Consider the following 19,423-nt stretch of genomic DNA (forward strand, 5'->3'; position numbering starts at 1 on the left):
AAATTCCCAAGGTCTCAACCTGAGCAGACTGGCTGGCAGTTTTGCACCTTGGTAGATCCCAAATGAGACAGACACCTGTTCAATTCTCACCAACTCAAAATATATCTTTAATATAGAGAATGTATTGCATTCAAGTGCATGGCTGACATCCTTTAAGAGAACGTTCGGGCGTTGTCTTGTTCCATTCCTTTCGAGGCATGGAGGCGTTCGGTTGAGGCGCCCACCCTCCAATACCCAAGTTACAGTGCCATTAATGGCGAGAATTAAGCGCTGAGCGAATCAGAACTGCGTACGCATGTGGCGCTACACCTCCATCCTGCTAATCCCGACACCAAAGAAAAAAGTTTCCAATGGAGCGTCGATCATTGGCAACCCTCTCCTCAACTTCTTTGCTGAAGTCCAAGATTGCAAGATGAGGGCAACATGGGCTGCCAGATGGCTCAATTGCCGTCTGCTCCTCGGCACCCAGCAGCCAAGCTGCGGTAGCCATTCTTTTACTATATCAGCTGCTGCTCCCGCGTGGGAGAGTCGACGAGCCTTCAGCCAGACCAAGCGTAGCTGCAGTGCGGCGCAAGAAGCGTGAGTTCTCGATTGCTCCCCTTTTTGCTTGCTGAACACAATGCTCATATCATAGATAGTCTCAAGAAAGCTCAGGAAGACGCTGCTAGTTTGACACCCGAGTATGTCGCCGCCAACATGTCCGCTGAGGAGGCCAAGCGCCTGTCTCGTGTGCGCAACATCGGTATCGCTGTATGATCAATGGCCGTCACCATTTCACCCCCTTCTGCTAACAAGAACTAAACAGGCCCACATCGACAGTGGAAAGACAACAGTCAGTGAACGAGTCCTGTTCTACACCGGCCGAATCAATTCGATCCACGAGGTTCGAGGAAAGGATTCCGTCGGCGCCAAGATGGACTCTATGGAACTCGAAAGGGAAAAAGGCATCACTATTCAGTCTGCGGCTACTTTCGCCGACTGGAAAAAAATGGAAAACGGCAAAGAGGAAACCTACCACTTCAACCTGATTGATACACCCGGTCATATTGATTTCACTATCGAAGTCGAGCGAGCCCTGAGAGTCCTTGACGGTGCTGTCATGATTCTGTGCGCTGTTTCTGGCGTTCAGTCTCAGACCATCACCGTCGACCGTCAAATGAAACGTTACAATGTCCCCCGAATCTCGTTCGTCAACAAGATGGATCGCATGGGTGCCAACCCCTGGAAGGCAGTCGAACAGATCAACACGAAGCTCAAGATTCCCGCCGCCGCTATTCAGATTCCTATTGGTGCCGAAGACGAGTTCTTGGGCGTTGTCGATCTCATCAACATGCAGGCTATGTACTTCGAGGGTCCCCGTGGTACCAAGGTTCGCGTTACCGATCAGATTCCCGGTCCTCTCCAGGAATTCGCCAAGGAGAAGCGCCAGGCTCTGATTGAGAAGCTTGCTGATGTCGACGACGAAATTGCCGAACTGTACCTTGAGGAGCAGGAGCCTACCAACCTTCAGATCAAGGCCGCTATCCGACGTGCTACTATCGCCCGAACTTTCACTCCTGTCATGATGGGCTCTGCTCTTGCCGACAAGGGTGTTCAGCCTATGCTCGACGCTGTTTGCGATTACCTGCCCAACCCCTCTGAAATTGAGAACACTGGTCTGGACAAGTCCCAGGGCGAGAAGACTGTTAAGCTGGTTCCCTATGACTCTCTTCCCTTTGTCGGTCTTGCCTTCAAGCTCGAGGAGAACAACTATGGTCAACTCACCTACATCCGCGTCTACCAGGGCAAGCTGAGCAAGGGTACCTACCTGTTCAACTCTCGAACTGACAAGAAGGTCCGAATTCCCCGTATCGTCCGCATGCACTCCAACGAAATGGAGGATGTCTCCGAGATTGGTGCCGGTGAAATTTGCGCTGTTTTCGGTGTCGACTGTGCCTCCGGTGACACCTTCACTGACGGAGGTCTTCCCTACACTATGTCTTCCATGTTCGTTCCTGATGCTGTCATGTCTCTTTCCATCAAGCCCAAGCGAACCGGTGATGCCGACAACTTCAGTAAGGCCATGAACCGATTCCAGCGTGAGGATCCCACTTTCCGTGTCCACGTTGACGCCGAGAGTGAGGAGACTATCATTTCCGGTATGGGTGAATTGCACCTTGAGGTCTATGTGGAACGTCTCCGACGCGAGTACAAGACAGAGTGTGTCACTGGCCAGCCCCGTGTTGCCTACCGAGAGACAATTGCCCGACGAGCCGACTATGACTACCTTCTGAAGCGACAGAGTGGTGGTCCTGGTGACTTCGCCCGTGTTGCTGGATGGATTGAGCCCAACGACAAGCCTGATGAGAATCATTATGAGAGCCAGGTCGTTGGTGGTCACATTCCCGACAAGTTCCTCTCTGCCTGTGCCAAGGGTTTCGACGTTGTCTGTGAGAAGGGTCCTCTCCTGGGCCACAAGGTTATCGGCGCCAAGATGGTTGTCAACGATGGTGCTACTCACGTTACTGATTCTTCCGATTATGCTTTCAACTTGGCCACCCAGATGGCTTTCAAGAAGGCTTTCTCCGATGCTGGTGGTCAGGTGCTCGAGCCCCTCATGAAGACCACTATCACTGCCCCCAACGAGTTCCAGGGTAACATTCTTATGCTTATGAACAAGCGTAACGCCACCATTCACGATACCGATATTGGTAGCGAGGATTTCACACTCATCTGTGACTGCAGTCTGAACGCCATGTTTGGCTTCAGCTCTCAGCTTCGTGCTGCCACTCAGGGCAAGGGCGAGTTCAGCATGGAGTTTAGCCACTACGCCCCTGCTCCTCCTCATCTTCAGTATGTATCTCTGCATCATTGCGAAAGAATAAGCACTAACAACTTTATAGAAAGGAACTGGTCGCCAAGTATCAGGCTGAGCTTGAGGCTAAGCGAACCAAATAAGCTAGTCACTGGAGCTGAAGATGTATCATGACCCAGCACATCAGTGATGTAACGGCCTAAGCGCAGACAATGTTGTCTCTGCTATTGTATAACACACGAATGGGTGCACGATCTTGTAATATAATGTCATACGAAAACGACTCCTTGGTAGAGGCTTGGAAGTCAACGATACACAAATGAATTGTAGAAGCTGGATAGGGGCACCTCTTTTGACGGAAGTATTTAGAAAAGATGGATAGAAAAACGTATACCATATACAATCCTCTCTAGATCTTTAAAACAAACGAATCTTCACACGGATTTCCAAGCTGTATCCAAAAACTAGCTGTATCATCACATGTTCAAACAGCATGGGATATCTGATCTAGCTACCAACTTTTGATGTTTTATATATTTTACAGGCGTCGGAGAATGTCAGCGACAACCTCCTCGGTAGTGGCCTTACCACCCAGGTCGGGGCTCAGGAGCTTGCCCTCCTCAAGGTTACCATCAACAGCAGCGTAGATCTTAGCAGCAGCCTCCTCCTCGTTGAGGAACTCGAGCATCAGAGCAGTGGATCGGAGAGTAGCAATGGGGTTGGCGATGTTCTGGCCCTGAATATCGGGAGCACTGCCGTGGCAAGGCTCGCCAATAGCGAAGCCCTCACCAACGTTGGCACTGGGGACGAGACCCAAGCTGCCGACAAGAGCAGCAGCACCGTCGGAGAGAATGTCACCGTACAGGTTAGGAGCGACAATGACGTCGTAGTCCTCGGGCTGACGGAAGAGCTTGTAAACCATAGAGTCGACAATCTGCTCCTCAACGGCAACAGATGAGAACTTGGGATCGGCAAGGGCCTTCTTGGAGGTAGCGCGGAAGAGACCGTCGGTCTGGGACAGGACGTTGGACTTGTGGGTGATGGTGACAAGGGGAGACTTGTGAATGCTAGAGGCACCAGCATCACGGATCTTCTGGCGACGCAGAGCAATGTCACCAGCCATGGTAGCAATGCGGAACGAAGCCTTCTCGGAAATGCGCTTAATAGCCTCGGCAACCTTGCCCTCGGGAGTCTCATGGGTCTGCTCCTGCTTGACGTAAAGATCCTCAGTGTTCTCACGGACAATGACCATGTCGATAGGCTTAGCAGCGGTCATGACAGTCTTGACGGGACGGACGTTGGCGTAGAGGTCGAGCTTCTTTCGCAGAGCGACAATGGGCGATGAGTAACCCTTGACAGCCTGTGTAGGCGAGCTCACAGCTCCAAAAAGCGCACCATCGCACTCGTTCTTGAGAACCTCGACAGTCTTGTCGGGGAGCGCAGCGCCGGTCTGCTCAAAGGTCTCGAAGCCAGCCTTGAGGTCGACAAAGTCGAATTTGAGGCCAAGAGATGCGGGAAGAGCTTCGAGAATGCGGCGGCCGGCGGGGATGACCTCCTTGCCGATGCCATCACCGGGGATGAGGCCTGTAAGTCAACATGTTAGCTAGATATTGGATTGAGTTGGCGGTGGCGTGCTGTACCGATTCTGAGGGTGCGGAAAGACATGATGGGCACAATTGGAGTTGAGAGGAAGTTCAAGTTCTTTTGTCCGAAGATCGGAACGGGTAAGAAATGTTGTATGGATTTTTGGTATCGGGTAAAAAGTGGCCAGGCCGACGGCGCCAAGCATACAAAGTTTATGTTGACTGCACTTTTGAATTACAATTGACAATATATCCCATTCATTTCAAGATGTTTTCCCATGTTCTATTTCTCGACTACATCTCCATTAAGTGTACCGATATGTCTGAACAAACATCTGTATATATTAACCTTGCCTGGGAGCATTTATTGTTGGCCGATACTCGGCTCACATCTGATATCAATTAAAGGTCACGCCAACAACGAGATGGATCTAATCCCAGTTCTCATACGACGTGAGCGCATAGTCAAGATCCAACGAAAGAGCCCTTGGATGTCAATGGTCCACTGGATACAATTTACCTGGAACGAGAGCTTCGATCGGGGGATGTGGGGAGGGCATATGAGACACAGCAGACCCCACACAAGCTCATGCGTTCCAATATCACCATCAAAGCTTCAAAGCGTCCATTGAAAAGACTAAGTTGTACGGGAAAATGTTATTGGATGAACCTGTAGGATAGCCGCGGGGGAGCCGAAGGAATAACTTCAGAGCCGAGACAACGTGGGAGAAGCGGAAGCATGGTATGGGATGGGATGAAATGAAATAAAATAAAATAAAATAAAATAAAATAAAATAAAATAAAATAAAATAAAATAAGGGGTAATTATATGAATTAATGAACGAATGATGTGGTACGTATTCGTAGTCAAACTGCTAACATTAGTCTGCGGCCGGTCCGTCCCATGTTGAGGTTGATCTTGTGTGTTCATTTCGACTGATTTGAGCCATTCGACATTGTATTCGATTTCTCTTCTACACCTCTTCGATGGACCATAGGCTGGTGTTTGACTGTCAATGCTGCATAACAATCCTTCGTCAAACGTGGCAGTCCAGGAATAGCTAGCTACTAATCATAATACATAGCTCCTTATTGTTTCATGTTCTCAGGCGCCTTTGAGGGGCCGAGTATCGAGGACACTTGTTGGCTTGATAGTTAATGAGATTATACAGTCGCTGTGCCGGCAATCACGGTGAACTCTCATCATGATTGTAATTTACTTTGTCCCTGGCTAAGCCTGATGTGAACGAGATCCATTCAGTGCCTCATTTCGACTGGATCCTTGTCTGAGCACCGCCCATACCTGGCTCCATCCAATCCAGTCTATTGCCTTGTTAGTCAATGTCACCGAGCAACTGACTTGCTGCCAGAGTAACTTGAGATTCTAGACATGAAAATTCGTGAGGCAGAGCTTCTTTGATGACTCAAGATAACGTCTAGTTGCTGTGCGAGTGATGGTCGGCGTTTAATGTGGAATGATTTGGCTGGTTGCCGAGCTTCAGGAGTTGTCTATACACCATCTCGATATTGTAGTACATGAGTGATGTTGAAGACTTACCTTGTGGTGCTGTCCAACTCTTGTACCGTCCTGTGATCTTAGCCCCTATTATTCTGCAACTGCCTAACGTACCAGAAGCGATTCTCTGCCGGTTGCCAGTCCCTCCACCATCCGCCTCCACCTACCGAAGCAATTTAGCCCCATGAGATACATCCACAGGAGAGTATCTAACAAGCGCTGAAACGCCTCCTGGAATACCTCACTAGGCCAGCTACAGCAGGTACCCCTTGTTTGACGGCTCGCCCCTCAATCCACTAACGGCCTGTGCCTGACCTGAGGAGCCCCGTCGTATCTGTCTGATGTACCTCAAGGAGCAAGGTACAGGTACCCTGCCTCCTTTGCGACTGGACGCCGCTCATAACCAGCCAGACATCACCTCGTCCCATCTTGTCCTTATCCTAATCCCTATCCATTCACAACACGCGCTGAATTCTAGAACTCGCTGAAACTGTACATAACGAACACCCCAAAAAGACCTCGAGGTCGCCCGACCGAACTTGCATATTGTCCAGCTCGTCTCGTCTGAGAGCCCTCAGCAACAATGAGTCAGGTTAAGAACCTCCGCGCCATGTTCGAGAACAAGGGCGACACGAGCCCGCCCGACAGAGGCCGATCATCTGGCGCTTCTACTCCCGTCCAAGGTACGACCGATACTCTCGCGACATGATCTCAAGAATGAGCGCGCAATTCCTGGCTGGTGGGATACACTTTTAGAACTGTTGCGAGATGCAACTTTTAAGTTAGGAAAGCCGTTAAAAAGCTTGCTCTAATTGTACCTGCCCTGGATTCGCGCCCACACTAGCTCTCAGCGTCATTCTTTCATACCTACCGTGTCCTTCCCGTCCATCTTCTCTCCGTTTAACCCCTTGCTGATCAAAACCTGTTTTCTTTCTCCACAGGCTCAGGCACAGGCAACAGCGGAACCGAATCACCTGTCCGGCCACTGTCAAAAGTCAGAACAAGCTTTGTTGCCATTGAGAAAGACGGAAGGATAGGTCTTAGGAGAGATCCTAGCCACGAATCCAGTGTATCACGCCGTCGATTAAGCATGGACACCGATGCAGAATCCGTTTCCACTATCCCGGACAAGCCATCCGCGTCGCTTGAAGATGCGCCACGCGCAAGCAAGCCCTTCTTCCAAGAAGCAATCCCAGAGTCGCCCCGCCACCTAATTGATCCCCCAAAGACACCCACGGAGCAAATGGGGGCTGTCACCGACGAGCCAAGTGTCAACCCCGACAAGAAGGTAGACGCGGAGGAACCATCACCTTCATTGCTGCCAGCAGAGCCTGTCACGGTAGAGCCTGTTACAGCTTCGCCGAAGAAGGAAAACAAGCCCCCAGCAGCTCCTGTAGGTGCCAATGGTAAGGCCAAGGTCGAGAACACGAAAGAAGCAAAAGAGCCAAAGCAGACAGCTCCCGCAGCAACTGCAAAGGCTAGCGCTCCCAAGAAAACAACCACCACTCGACCCAGCACCATCTCCACGAAAGCTCCGAACACCAAGCCTCCAGCAAAGTCTCCTTCCGCAACGAGGCCAACAGCAAGCGCCACACACAAGCCTGAGCCCAAACCAGCTCCTAAGGCTGCTTCAGCATCAAAGAAGGAGACAAAACCGGCACCAAAGACTATGCCAACAGCTACACGACCTTCAGCGACTAGCGCAACCAAGAAGCCTCAGCCATTGAAGCCCACCCCTAGCGATGCTCCCTTCGTGAAACCAAAGCCCAAGTCTCCCACGAAGCCTGTGCACCTCCCTGCTTCTCTCATGGCACCAACTGCATCCTCCGGTGCCAAGACAGGCCGTCAGGTTCAACCTTCGGCCAGCTCACAGAATCTCAGCGTACCTGCTCGCCCAGCCAGCCGGGCGAGCGCGACAGGAGCTGGCGCCAGTACTGGCAAAACCGTCAAGCGTCAACCTTCGAACGTCGGCCGCTCACGGCCAAGCCTTGGCCCTCCTCCCAAGAAGGCCTCCGATCCCGCTCACCCCAAGAAGGAAGCACCAGTCGATGAGAGCTTTTTGGCCCGCATGATGCGACCAACACAAGCTTCCGCTCAAAAGACTTCCGAGAAAGTGCCTACGACACCGCCCAAGAAGACGGTAAAGCGACCAACATCTTCAGGAGCCGATGCCACACGCCGCGAGAGCAGCATGAAAACTCCGGGAAGCGCCAAGAAACCTGCCAGGAAGGCAGCTGAATCCAAGTCGGTGACTGGTTCAGTCGTCTCAGACGAGACCTTCAAGGTTGAGCCCGTGGTTGAAGAGAAGGTACCCGAGCCTGCTAAGTCAGAAAGTCCCGAGGTGCCCGAGATTGAAACCGAGGTATCCCAAACCAACAATGCTCCTGAGGGCTTGAAGAAGCCTGAACCAGGGCCCGTTGTGGAGGACGCTCCTGTTGAAGTTGAGGAGCCCGCTCCAGAGGAATCCCAGGCCGAGGTTGACCCAAAGGAATCGAGCAAAGAGGAGCAGGAGAAGAAGGAAGGCGTCCGCCCTATCGCCCCCGAGATACCCAAAGAGGAGAAGCCTGTTGATGTTCTCGAAACCACCGCTACTGAGGAGCCCATCGCCTCTCCCAGGGAGACTCCTGCTGATGAGTCCGAGGAGTCCAGGGAGCAGGAGCCCACGACTGAATCTAAGAAGCCAATTGAGAACGACGATATCGTTCCTCTAGTAGAGGAGGGCTCTACTCAGCCCCCTGTTGTCATCGAGGAGACAAACAAGGCATCAGCCACTGATCCTGAACCAGAGACCACGGAAGAGATGATTCCCTTGTTGGAGAAGGATGCCGAGTCAGCCGAGACGAAGACTGCAGAGAATAAGGACAACAAGATTGACATCATAAACAGGAATGATACCAAGGAAGACGAGAAGGCCGCTGAGGATGTTGAAGAGAAGGATACCACTGGAGAGAAGATTGACGAAGAGAAGACGGAAGACCAGGAAAGCGTTACCAAGACGGAATAAACTTGGGATAGATTGTGGGAGATACAAGATTGCTGATTTAGCCATGGAGGAGGGGATGTACTGTTTGAGCCGTTGTATAGATACCTGTTTTAAGCGAAGGCGAATGGTGATTTTATCGCATACTTATTGTAAAAAGAGCATCTGAAAACGAGATTGCGAGATAACAAAAATATTTGTAATGCGAAAGGCAGTTTCTCATGCTGAGATTGATTTTTGATACAAAAATCGTCCTTGTTGGACTTAATCTAGTTGTACAATACAAGCTTCCCTATTTATCGTATCATGAAAGCACACAGGCTCCTCCCACCACCCAAGCAACCTCCCCTCTAGATATCCATGCTTATGAAACCCGGCATACTAACAGACCACCCTGTTTTCTCGCGAGTGCCTCCCTTACTTCCAGCATACCCTTCGACGTCGACACAAACATGCACTCGCCAAGATTTAACCCCGGCACGACACCACCATCCACCTTCGTAGGAAACCCTCTCGCCAATCTAGCCAGCTCCGCAATGTTGGCCGTCATAAGACGCTTCGGCGTGCTAATAGCGTTGGCCTTTCCGAGGACGGGTTTACCGTCCCAGTACTTAAGGCCGAGCCACAAGCGCATCCTGGCTACGTTGGCGTTTGTCACACGCACTGGAGGCTCAGAAACCATCTGCTCGAGCGTTGGGGGATGAGGACCGGAACGGTAGATTGCCGAGAAGAAACCTGATCGGTGAAGAGCGAGGGCGAGTTGAAGGTTGTATTTGCAATTCTTGACAGATGTTATACCCAGGCGGGCTTTAGAGGCGTTTTGGAGATGCGAACACATGTTCGCGATGTTGGTGACTGAGGGCATAATGGGCGGTCTAGAGAATGGACGGTATCGATTTGAGTGAAGGAGAGTTTCGTCGTCTCGTTGGAAACGTCTTTTGGTTCTACGTTAACGCTTTGTTAACATTTGTTTCCTTGCGGCTCCTATCACGGAATTTGGATACGGAATTGTCGAACTCACCACTAGAAGAAGGCGAGACTAGGTCTTCGAATTTAGGAAACCTATTGACCGAGATAAAATCTCCCACCTTCAATTGTCGAAGATTCAGAGCGAGGAAATGCCGGCCAATATCTCGATTTCAACGAGACTCTCTGTAGAGCGTTGTAGATCCCGGGCCAAAAATTCAGAAGTTCGAAGAATGACTAAGCCAAATATCGGCTAAGCGCATATCATTGTATTAGTGCATAAGAATAACCTGACGATGAATGTGTGGTTCACCTTTTATGGTGACAGAAATAAAGATAATAATGAGGTATAAGTGCGAATTTGATGCTGGTGTATTACGAATAATTCAAATTCACTCTTGACTAAGATTGGTGGTACTGCAAATCGCCAACGCTCGATCAATCTCTAGACTGATTTGAACTTTGGAGTTCAACCATGCATTTGACGCGCATGCGACTAATTCAATGGCTTCACAGATAGTAGGGAAGGACTTTTCTTAGAATCGAAGGTTGACGTTGCGTTTCTTCCAAGTTTGGTCCTGCTTATGTCGGGTTTAGTTCTATATTACAATTTGACCGTTAATTATTGCCAACTTTTCCTGCAACTGAGCAGTGATACATGATTTCTAATAAGTAAGCGAAGATTTCCACTAATACATCGTACCAACACGACGGGGGGTTTCCCTCACGAGGGAAGCTGTCGAACAGCCTTGATCATAGCAGAAAATGACCGTCGGTACCTGTATGCAAACACCGCGGCTGAAACCAAGAAAGGACTGGCCACCAGGGTCAAGAAACTTCGCACCAATATCTTGCCTTGGGCATCACTCTTGTTGATGACGTCCAGGTAGCCCTCGTTGCTGAAGCTGACTCTGGAGTACTTCGTCTGCCAGCCAAGGCGAGGGAAGTACACGCTCATCATCTCTTCGAGATACTTTCTCAACCTGTAACGTTTTGACAAGACTGAGGATCGCATCTCGACATAATTTTGCAGGGCAAGATCGTTGATTGCATGGGCGTCGGCTGGCCGAACCGCTGAGTACTCCGCCAATGCAAGTGACCGCTGGAAAGCTGGTTCGGATTTAGATGACTCGCTGGCAGGATCATTGGGCTCATCGATCTGAGCGTGTTTGTCAAGTATTGAAAAGAGAATCCGTACATCCTCCATGCCCGCATTCATGCCTTGGCCATAGAAAGGCACCATGGCATGAGCGGCATCACCAACAATAACGCAAGAAGAGCCATAATGGTACGGCTTGCACTTGAGGCTGATAAGTGGGAGGTGAGGATTTGTGTTGAAAGATTCAATCAACTCATCGCCTGGTATCAAGTCCGTAACGCCCGGGAAATGGCTGTCGAAAAAGGCTGGAACGCTGGCAGGGTTATTCTCAAGATCTGAGAAATCCTTGCTAGGCATAAAGAGTGTGCATGTGAATGAGCCGTCCTAAGCAAAAGAGTCAATAAATTGTGGAGAACTAATGGAAACGAATAAGAACATACATCGCTAGGAATAGCAATGAACATGAAATCCTTGCCGGGCCAAATATGCAAGTGATTAGGCGATATTCGGAACTTGGCCATTGGATCGGCTGTTTCATCAGTCTTGACTGGCTTGAGCTGGAACTCGCACCATAGAGTATCAATGTACTCCTGCTGGTAGTTCATCCGGGTAAACTTCATAAGATGGTAGCGAACAGCAGAATGGGCACCGTCAGCTCCAATCATAAGATCGAAGGAAATATCGATTTCCTTGGGGCGAGACTCCTCGGACGACTTTGCATCGGCCACTTCAAACCAAGCTTTGCATTCACGATAGTCGGCGCCTGTGAGTTTGTGGTTAAAGAATAACTTGACATTAGGCATATTATCCAGGATATCGAGCAATCGCTTGTTCAGGCCTGCCCGATCAATGGCGTGAATTGCCTATTTCGAATCGTCAGTTTCACATGCTACACGGGAGTTGAGGCAATTATGCATACTCGTCCCTTGACATCGTAGTCTTGCGACTGCTCAAAGAGTGCTCCAGTTGGGCCTCTACCATGAATCATGCGGCCTCTCATTGGAATTGTTGTCGACATGACATGGTCAAGGAGGCCCGGTTGACCTGCATGACGCATAGCATTGATTCCGCGCTCTGAAATTGCGAGATTGATAGATTTTGTAAAGTTGAGTGGGATAGTACTGGGATCCCGGAGGTCTAGACCAGTCAGCGAATGCGCCCCTCGAACGGTTGAAGAGAATTTTCTTAAAAGACCTCAAGAAAAACCTCATACACAACTCTTCGCAAGTCGCGAGAGCTTCAAACGAGTTTCCTCGGGGCTCCGGAACTTATTCGAGTCTTTCGCGATGCGCCAATGGGAAACATGTTAGAAAAAGTCACTTACCCGGTCGCAACTCATAAACTTCAACCTCATGGCCCCTCTGAGCAGCATACAAAGCCGCCAGAGAACCAACAGGGCCAGCACCTACAACAACGATCTTCTGAGGCTTCACCATCTTGCTTGTGAAGTTTGTCAAGGACGAACGGAGACGAAAAATGTCAAGAGATGGCGAGACATTAAGGTCGCCATACTAATAGATCGAGGACCGATTCAAGCCCCGATAGTGCCGGCTGTTACTGTTGCATCAAAGCGATAGCGGCCGGCCGGAAGCGGGGACCCACTTTGTCCACTGCAGAAGAGCCAAGAACAACCTTACAGTCACCCACAAGACCACTTACTAACCCCGGCATTCGGTGTTCTGGTAAGTAAATGCCGCTGAAGGTTAAAGAAAATGGTCTAGATCTAAAGTGACTAGATTTGGACTATGGTCCAATGAAGAGGCCGCTGGCTGTGACCAAGTGAGTGTCTTCTGACTGCTCCGATGGGCCGTCGTTGTTAACATAGAGTGAAACCGGTGCGGGTATCAGTATTGCCAACATGTTGTCCTCGATGGCCCAGCGCTCCCTTCAAAGCGCATACCTCAGCTCTCTTGCTGCTCTTGTGCAGATTAAGTCTGTATTTATCTGGCTCCAAATCCCCCAGATCTCACAACTGTCTGCTCAGAAATGGCATGCTCTACTCCAATCTAACACTGATATCATGGAACGGTTCTCAGCTCAAACGAGCAGAAATTCAGATCTTTAGTGAGATTTTAGTTGCAGAAATTCTCTTGTAGAGATCAATTTGAGTTCCTTGTCCTTCACATGTTCAGTCTTCACCGAAGCACTAACACGTTCGCATGGACCACCGTTACTAATCACGTCTCCGTTATGCCGCAGACCCCCACTTACCCAAAACAGCACCGTTTTACAAAAGAGCGCCAACAGCTTCTGTTAGTGAAGCATATGCATAAACTTGCACAAAACATTTTCAACTGCCCCACCTATTCAGGCTCTGTTAGAGAAGCTCCAGACCGTCGCCAAGCGTAACTGGCCATTGTTAGCGACTACCCTTATCGACGCTTATCAACCTGCAGCAAACGGAGCCGAGTCGATCTTTTGCTCTCGTCTGAAAGTTGCACCACGAACCACGACTCTACGACTACACTGTTTGGCGCTTTGTGATCGCATTTTAATTGTTCGACAGACTCTCACTCCAGGTTACGATTTCTTGACTTATACATTCTTTTTCGCACGATACAATCTGTTTACTCGAGTACATACATCGACACCGACACGATGACTGTTGATCCCCCCGCCAAGAAGGAGTGTATGGGCGCCGACTGCCAGAATGAAGCTGGATCCCTCCAATGCCCAACTTGTCTGAAGCTGGGAGTCAAGGACAGCTTCTTCTGCTCTCAGGAGTGCTTTAAGAGAAACTGGGTACGTGAATTTACCACTTTGCGACAGCGACACAAACTAACTCCGTCGCAGGGCATCCACAAGACAATGCACAAGTCGCAAAGTAATATCCTCCACCACCTGAAAGCTCCGAAAGCAATCTCACCAGATCCAGCTACCGGCTATTATAACCCGTTCCCCAACTTTCCGTACTCTGGAACCCTGCGACCCGTCTATCCTCTGTCGCCGCACCGAACTCTTCCTCAGTCGATTCCTCATCCCGTGTGGTGGCAAGACGGCAATCCTAGATATAGCCGATCCCTCACCAACCGTAACAAGATCGAAATTCTCGACAAGAAGGGCCAGGATGCTATGCGAAAGAGCTGCAAGCTTGCGCGAGAGGTCCTCGACATCGCTGCCGCTGCCGCTAAGCCTGGCGTGACGACCGACTATATTGATGAGATCGTTCACAAGGCTTGTATCGAGCGAAACGTACGTATTGAGAATTACTCGCGAATTTCCGAAGCGCAGAAGTCTCTTTGTGATGGCTAACTCGACTTAGTCCTACCCCTCTCCTCTGAACTACAACAACTTCCCCAAGTCTTGCTGCACGTCCGTTAACGAAGTCATCTGTCACGGTATTCCTGACCAGCGTGTTCTGCTAGACGGTGATATTCTCAACATCGATGTTTCCCTGTACCATGAAGGATACCACGCCGATTTGAACGAGACATATTACATCGGAGACAAGGCCAAGGCCGACCCCGACACTGTTCGTGTGGTTGAGACGGCACGACAATGCCTGGATGAGTCTATCAAGGCCGTTAAGCCCGGCACTTTGATCCGAGAGTTTGGTAACATTATCGAGAAGCACGCCAAGAAGCACAACTGTAGCGTGATCCGAACTTACTGTGGCCACGGAGTCGGCAAGCTTTTCCATTGCCCTCCCAACGTCCCTCACTATGCCAAGAACAAGACTGTTGGAGAGTGCAAGCCCGGAATGACCTTTACTATTGAGCCCATGATTGCTCTGGGCAAGTACAGAGATATCACTTGGCCTGACAACTGGACCAGCACCACTATCGATGGCAAGCTGACAGCTCAGTTTGGTAAGTCTCCTTTGGAAGTGTGGTAGTGACATAGGCTAATATGAATCGCAGAGCACACTCTTCTAGTTACAGAAGATGGTGTCGAGATTTTGACCGCGAGACAGCCGGATTCTCCTGGTGGTGCCCTACCGATGCCTGGTACTGAGAACGGAGAGACCCAGGCATAGAGCGTTATGAGGATTCATATATGAAAAAATCATATGTTTTGGCGATATCATGTTCTGGAGTTGGTGGATGAGGGGTTGTTGGCTGACGGGTGGTACATTATAACGGCGAGCAGCAAGGCATGAACCCAAAATTGATATATTGACACATTTCTGCTCAAGTTTTTAGTGATTGATAGACTCTTGTCTTTTTTACTACAGGAGCATGTGAACAATGATGTTCATGTGGATATCGACATTGATCAGCCCTGCTTGGCTAGCTTGGTCAAGTCAGGCTATACGTCGTTACATCATTGTCGATGTCCGTGTGCGTATCCCCGGATGCAGGCTTATCTATCTGTGGAGTGACGCAAATGGCTCTCGCTGTCAAAGTTGGAGAGTAATAAACCCTGCCTCTCGAAGGCTCAGTGATCCCTCCCAGCCACATGCAGGCGTCACTCGGCCACGCCATCCGCCGTGGAAGGCGTTTTCAGGACAGGGGATCAAGGTAGAGGCCGCTGGAATTACAGGGGGTTTTCAGCACAATGTCCCTGCTGTCAGCTTCGAGGGTGTGCCCTGAGCTGTCGCCGCTTCCATCATCGCGGCTAGTTTTTATCTGACCAGCCCAGGAACCCAACTTAACCTAACCTCTCCAGGTCCACCTCCACCATATCTCCACCAGAACTCACCACCGCTACCACTCCCACTAAGTTACCACTTCCACACCATCCATTGCCCGCCACCAAGATTTCTCCTCTTCCACTCTGTTATTCCCCTCACGCTCCGTAACTAAGAAATCTTCGCTGCAAGGCAACTTTGGCATATTCAGCTACCCAGAGCTTTTCGCGAACTGTACCACTCCGAAGCTTATCATCCCTCGCCTTGCACCGCGATCTGCAGCCTGTGACAGAGCTTGTCAAACAGCTGTCCTCGACCGACACCGTCACCCCAACTCGATCACCAATCCTCAACGTCACTTTTACACTTTAGCCCAACATGATGTCTGGAGAAGCTTGGTTGTTTCTGTTGTCGGTGCTTATCAACGCCGTCAACCTCTTCTTACAGGTTTTCTTCACTATTATGTACAGTGATTTGGAATGGTATGGTTCCCATCGTTCTTCCAAGCGCTGTTGTCTAGGGTGTCAAACTTTGCGCCTCAGATGCGCGTATTTAAAACATTTGATGGGATGAAAACTGATCGCATATGGTAACAGTGATTATATTAACCCCATTGACCTCTGCAACCGACTCAATACCTATATCATCCCCGAGGCTGCTGTGCACGGTTTCTTGACCTTCCTCTTCCTCATCAACGGTTACTGGGTCCCTCTCATTCTCAACTTGCCTCTCCTTGGCTGGAACGTCAAGAAGTATGTCGATTACCGCCTCGAATTTGCGACAACAGACTGACCATGGCTAGGATTGTTGACAACACTCATCTCCTCGATGCGACTGAAATCTTCCGCAAGCTCAATGTTCACAAGAAGGTATGTGGTCTAGCTTGACTCGTAGCAAAGCGCAGCATTAACACAACAACAGGAATCTTTCTTCAAGCTTGGCTTCCACCTGCTCATGTTCTTCTTCTACCTCTACAGCATGATTGTTGCTCTTATCCGAGACGAGTCCTCCTAAAATGCTACCCCTCTCGAATGAGCCGCAGTCCGATTATCACCGATGCTAGGCAATGTTTGGCTACGTCAGATAAGACAGATCGCAATATCTTAACACGCTGGTCGAGCTCAGCTGACACTCAGAGCCGAGTCGACCAGTCACGCGATGACAAGAACAAGAGAACACGATATGAATCTGCTACGGCAGTACATAACGAGTGGAAGACAGTATAGACTGATGATGTTGGTTTTTTTTTTAAGAGGCGGGCTTGGCGTATATATCCTGGTGTCATGCCAGCTGGCGCTCTGGTTGATTACTTCATGAAGGCGGTGGGTAGCATGTTCTGTTGGAGACTGAGGCATTGATCGCACTTGGTGGTGGCCTCGACCCGTCATCCTTCAGCGTTTGAGCCCGATGTGATAATTGATTAATGACCGAATAAAATGGCCAGTCTTGATGCTTTGGATGAAATGTATAGTTTCTTTATGTACAGTATATGACTTACAACTCATGACAAACATTTCTCGTATCAGTTAAGGTACTCGAGCTTAAACGGCCAAACCCTGCCTATGGGAAGAAAACTCAGGCCTTTATCCTAAACGACAAAAAACTTAGGTAAATTCAGTATAGATTTGATAGGCCTTAGGTAGGACTAACTTATTTTAGGGACCTTAAAAGTTTTCTTCAATTTCTTGCTCCCTCAGGTATGTACCTGCGAAGTGAATATGCGACTTGCGATCACAGTCACGTGACTATGTCTGTTTTCGCGATCTGCTCTGTCGCGCTTGGTGAAGCTTGACTACCTATGCTTTGCGACGTTCAACTCTGTCAATCATCTACATCCATTCCCTTCATCATCTCCCCTTCCTTCAGCCTTGCACAAGTCCATTGAGACTTTTAGCGTTTCCACCAACAAGTTAAATAGCGAGACCCCTATAGCAGGCCATCATCACAGAAGTCAGAATCAGAGAAGGTTTATCTGCTTCAATGAGTCGATTGCTGCCTTAACCAAGCAGTACAAATACCAGTTACCTCTTTTTTTCGTCATCAGCAGCTGGGTCAACCTTCTTCCTTCAACCCACCCAAAGGCATCTTCCCTTCATCATGGCGGACTTTGGGGAGTATCCGCCAAATATGGCGCCGCAAGATGCGCTCATAGTTCGAGAACAAGCTGAACCTGACCATGCTGTCGTGCCTTATTCGGCTGAAGATCTATCGCGTCCCAAGGCTGGACCATTAAACCCGTTCAAGGACGAGAACAACGTTTTGAAGCGCAAGAGTGTCCCAACTGGACACGCAGAGGAGACTTTTCTAAGCGAACACACATTCCGGAGCAAGCATCGTGCTATCGAGCGACGAGGTGGCCCTGAGCGAGAGTACCAAACGAATGCAGAGCAAAAAGCAGAAGCTGCCAGGATACGAGCTGGGCGAGAGAGCAAGGGCAGCGCGACGATTGCGGAGGGACCTGGGTCTTATGTTGGACCTTGGGCACGATACAAAAAGGCAGAATACGAGGTTGTTGCGGACGACGAAGAATTGGCAAGCGATGAGGAATATGAGATTGTTGAAGAGGAGGAAGAGATAGTCGATAGTGGAACAATTGTCAAGGCACCAACCAAGGCTTTGGAACGACGGAAGGAGGCCGAGGAGATGGGCGACGAGACGACGACGTTTCACGGATCCGCCGAGTACGATTACCAGGGCAGAACTTATATGCACGTTCCCCAAGATTTGGACATCGACCTTCGAAAAGAAGTGGGGAGCGTCACCAACTTTATTCCCAAAAAGCAGATTCACTCTTGGAAGAACCATTCCAAGGCGATTACTGCGCTACGCTTCTTCCCTTCTTCTGGACATTTGCTCCTATCAGCCAGCGCCGACACTACCGTCAAGATCTTCGATGTGTACCACGAGCGGGAGCTCCTACGAACATACTCTGGACACTCAAAAGCTATTTCAGATATTTGCTTCAACACATCGGGCACTCAGTTCCTCTCTTCTTCTTACGATCGCATGATCAAGCTCTGGGATACTGAAAAGGGCGTTTGTGTGAGCAAGTTCACGACTGGCAAGACTCCCCATGTCATCAAATTCAACCCTGATCCTGAGCATGCGAATGAGTTTTTGGCCGGTATGTCGGATAAGAAGATTGTCCAATTCGATATTCGAACACCGAACGAGGTTGTCCAGGAGTACGATCATCACTTAGCTGCCATCAACACCATCACATTCGTTGACGAGAACCGACGCTTTATGACAACTTCTGACGACAAGTCTCTCAGAGCGTGGGACTACAACATTCCCGTCCCTATTAAATACATCGCTGAACCAGACATGTACCCTATGACCCGCGCAGCTCCCCACCCCAGCGGCAAATACGTCGCATATCAGAGTTCCGATAACCAGATTCTCGTCTACGGCGCAAACGACAAGTTCCGGCAGAACCGAAAGAAGAGCTACCGCGGCCACAACAACGCTGGTCTTGGCATCGATCTCGACTGCAGTCCTGATGGACAATTCCTTGCCTCAGGCGACTCTGGTGGTTACGTATGCTTCTGGGACTGGAAGACGTGTAAGATGTACCACAAGTTCAAGGCTGGCAACCAGGCTGTCACCACTGTCAAGTGGCATCCTCAAGAGACCAGTAAGGTGGTTACGGCGGGTCTGGATGGTGAGATTAGGTACTGGGATTAGAGGATGTATCATTTGATAGGTGGATGGACTGCATGGCATGGCGTTTGGGATTAGATGAAACCACATACAATTTACTGCAATGGGCACTCGATAATTCTTTTTGACAAGCTCGGGGAAGAAAACTTGGGGTCTATATCCTAAGTGACGAAAAGACTTGGTTAAGTTTGGTATATCTTAGTAGGCATCTAGACCAATTTATCTTGTCACGGTCAAGAGTTTTGCTTCACT

General features: G+C 49.7%; 8 protein-coding genes across 8 annotated transcripts; 5 read left to right on the forward strand and 3 right to left on the reverse strand.

Annotated features, from left to right (window-relative positions):
* Positions 1–412: 412 nt before the first annotated feature.
* Positions 413–2,937, forward strand: FOBCDRAFT_124267 (P-loop containing nucleoside triphosphate hydrolase protein; the record flags this gene model as incomplete). Its single annotated transcript, XM_031194285.3, has 4 exons — positions 413–579; positions 639–750; positions 806–2,832; positions 2,883–2,937. The coding sequence occupies 4 exons, from the start codon at positions 413–415 to the stop codon at positions 2,935–2,937; spliced, it is 2,361 nt and encodes a 786-aa protein (XP_031029023.2).
* A 213-nt stretch (positions 2,938–3,150) lies between these two features.
* On the reverse strand, positions 3,151–4,493 carry FOBCDRAFT_7694 (uncharacterized protein). Its single transcript, XM_031194286.3, has 2 exons — positions 4,435–4,493; positions 3,151–4,378 (listed from the first exon to the last, which is right to left on the reverse strand). Exons 1-2 carry the CDS (start codon positions 4,457–4,459, stop codon positions 3,333–3,335), a joined length of 1,071 nt encoding a protein of 356 aa, XP_031029024.1. The 5' UTR covers positions 4,460–4,493; the 3' UTR covers positions 3,151–3,332.
* Positions 4,494–6,346: 1,853 nt separating this feature from the next.
* On the forward strand, positions 6,347–9,035 carry FOBCDRAFT_7699 (uncharacterized protein). The gene is made up of 2 exons (XM_031194289.3): positions 6,347–6,576; positions 6,835–9,035. Exons 1-2 carry the CDS (start codon positions 6,477–6,479, stop codon positions 8,895–8,897), a joined length of 2,163 nt encoding a protein of 720 aa, XP_031029027.2. The 5' UTR covers positions 6,347–6,476; the 3' UTR covers positions 8,898–9,035.
* Positions 9,036–9,067: 32 nt separating this feature from the next.
* FOBCDRAFT_7701 (ribosomal protein S8) lies at positions 9,068–9,842 on the reverse strand. The gene has a single exon (XM_054702928.2). It carries the CDS (start codon positions 9,736–9,738, stop codon positions 9,238–9,240), a length of 501 nt encoding a protein of 166 aa, XP_054558903.1. The 5' UTR covers positions 9,739–9,842; the 3' UTR covers positions 9,068–9,237.
* Positions 9,843–10,370: 528 nt separating this feature from the next.
* Positions 10,371–12,660, reverse strand: FOBCDRAFT_212917 (uncharacterized protein). Its single transcript, XM_031194291.3, has 4 exons — positions 12,263–12,660; positions 11,858–12,075; positions 11,379–11,801; positions 10,371–11,322 (listed from the first exon to the last, which is right to left on the reverse strand). The coding sequence occupies exons 1-4, from the start codon at positions 12,372–12,374 to the stop codon at positions 10,564–10,566; spliced, it is 1,512 nt and encodes a 503-aa protein (XP_031029029.2). The 5' UTR covers positions 12,375–12,660; the 3' UTR covers positions 10,371–10,563.
* A 599-nt stretch (positions 12,661–13,259) lies between these two features.
* On the forward strand, positions 13,260–15,078 carry FOBCDRAFT_7713 (peptidase M24, structural domain-containing protein). The gene is made up of 4 exons (XM_031194292.3): positions 13,260–13,680; positions 13,732–14,130; positions 14,201–14,747; positions 14,799–15,078. The coding sequence occupies exons 1-4, from the start codon at positions 13,537–13,539 to the stop codon at positions 14,912–14,914; spliced, it is 1,206 nt and encodes a 401-aa protein (XP_031029030.3). The 5' UTR covers positions 13,260–13,536; the 3' UTR covers positions 14,915–15,078.
* A 707-nt stretch (positions 15,079–15,785) lies between these two features.
* On the forward strand, positions 15,786–16,591 carry FOBCDRAFT_7720 (cornichon). Its single transcript, XM_031194294.3, has 4 exons — positions 15,786–15,990; positions 16,105–16,260; positions 16,311–16,377; positions 16,430–16,591. Exons 1-4 carry the CDS (start codon positions 15,887–15,889, stop codon positions 16,520–16,522), a joined length of 420 nt encoding a protein of 139 aa, XP_031029032.1. The 5' UTR covers positions 15,786–15,886; the 3' UTR covers positions 16,523–16,591.
* Positions 16,592–17,306: 715 nt separating this feature from the next.
* Positions 17,307–19,386, forward strand: FOBCDRAFT_7727 (WD40-repeat-containing domain protein). Its single transcript, XM_031194296.3, has one exon. It carries the CDS (start codon positions 17,606–17,608, stop codon positions 19,193–19,195), a length of 1,590 nt encoding a protein of 529 aa, XP_031029034.2. The 5' UTR covers positions 17,307–17,605; the 3' UTR covers positions 19,196–19,386.
* The last annotated feature ends 37 nt before the right edge of the window (positions 19,387–19,423 follow it).

This window comes from Fusarium oxysporum, chromosome I, assembly GCF_013085055.1.
Source record: "Fusarium oxysporum Fo47 chromosome I, complete sequence".
Taxonomy (NCBI): domain Eukaryota; kingdom Fungi; phylum Ascomycota; class Sordariomycetes; order Hypocreales; family Nectriaceae; genus Fusarium; species Fusarium oxysporum.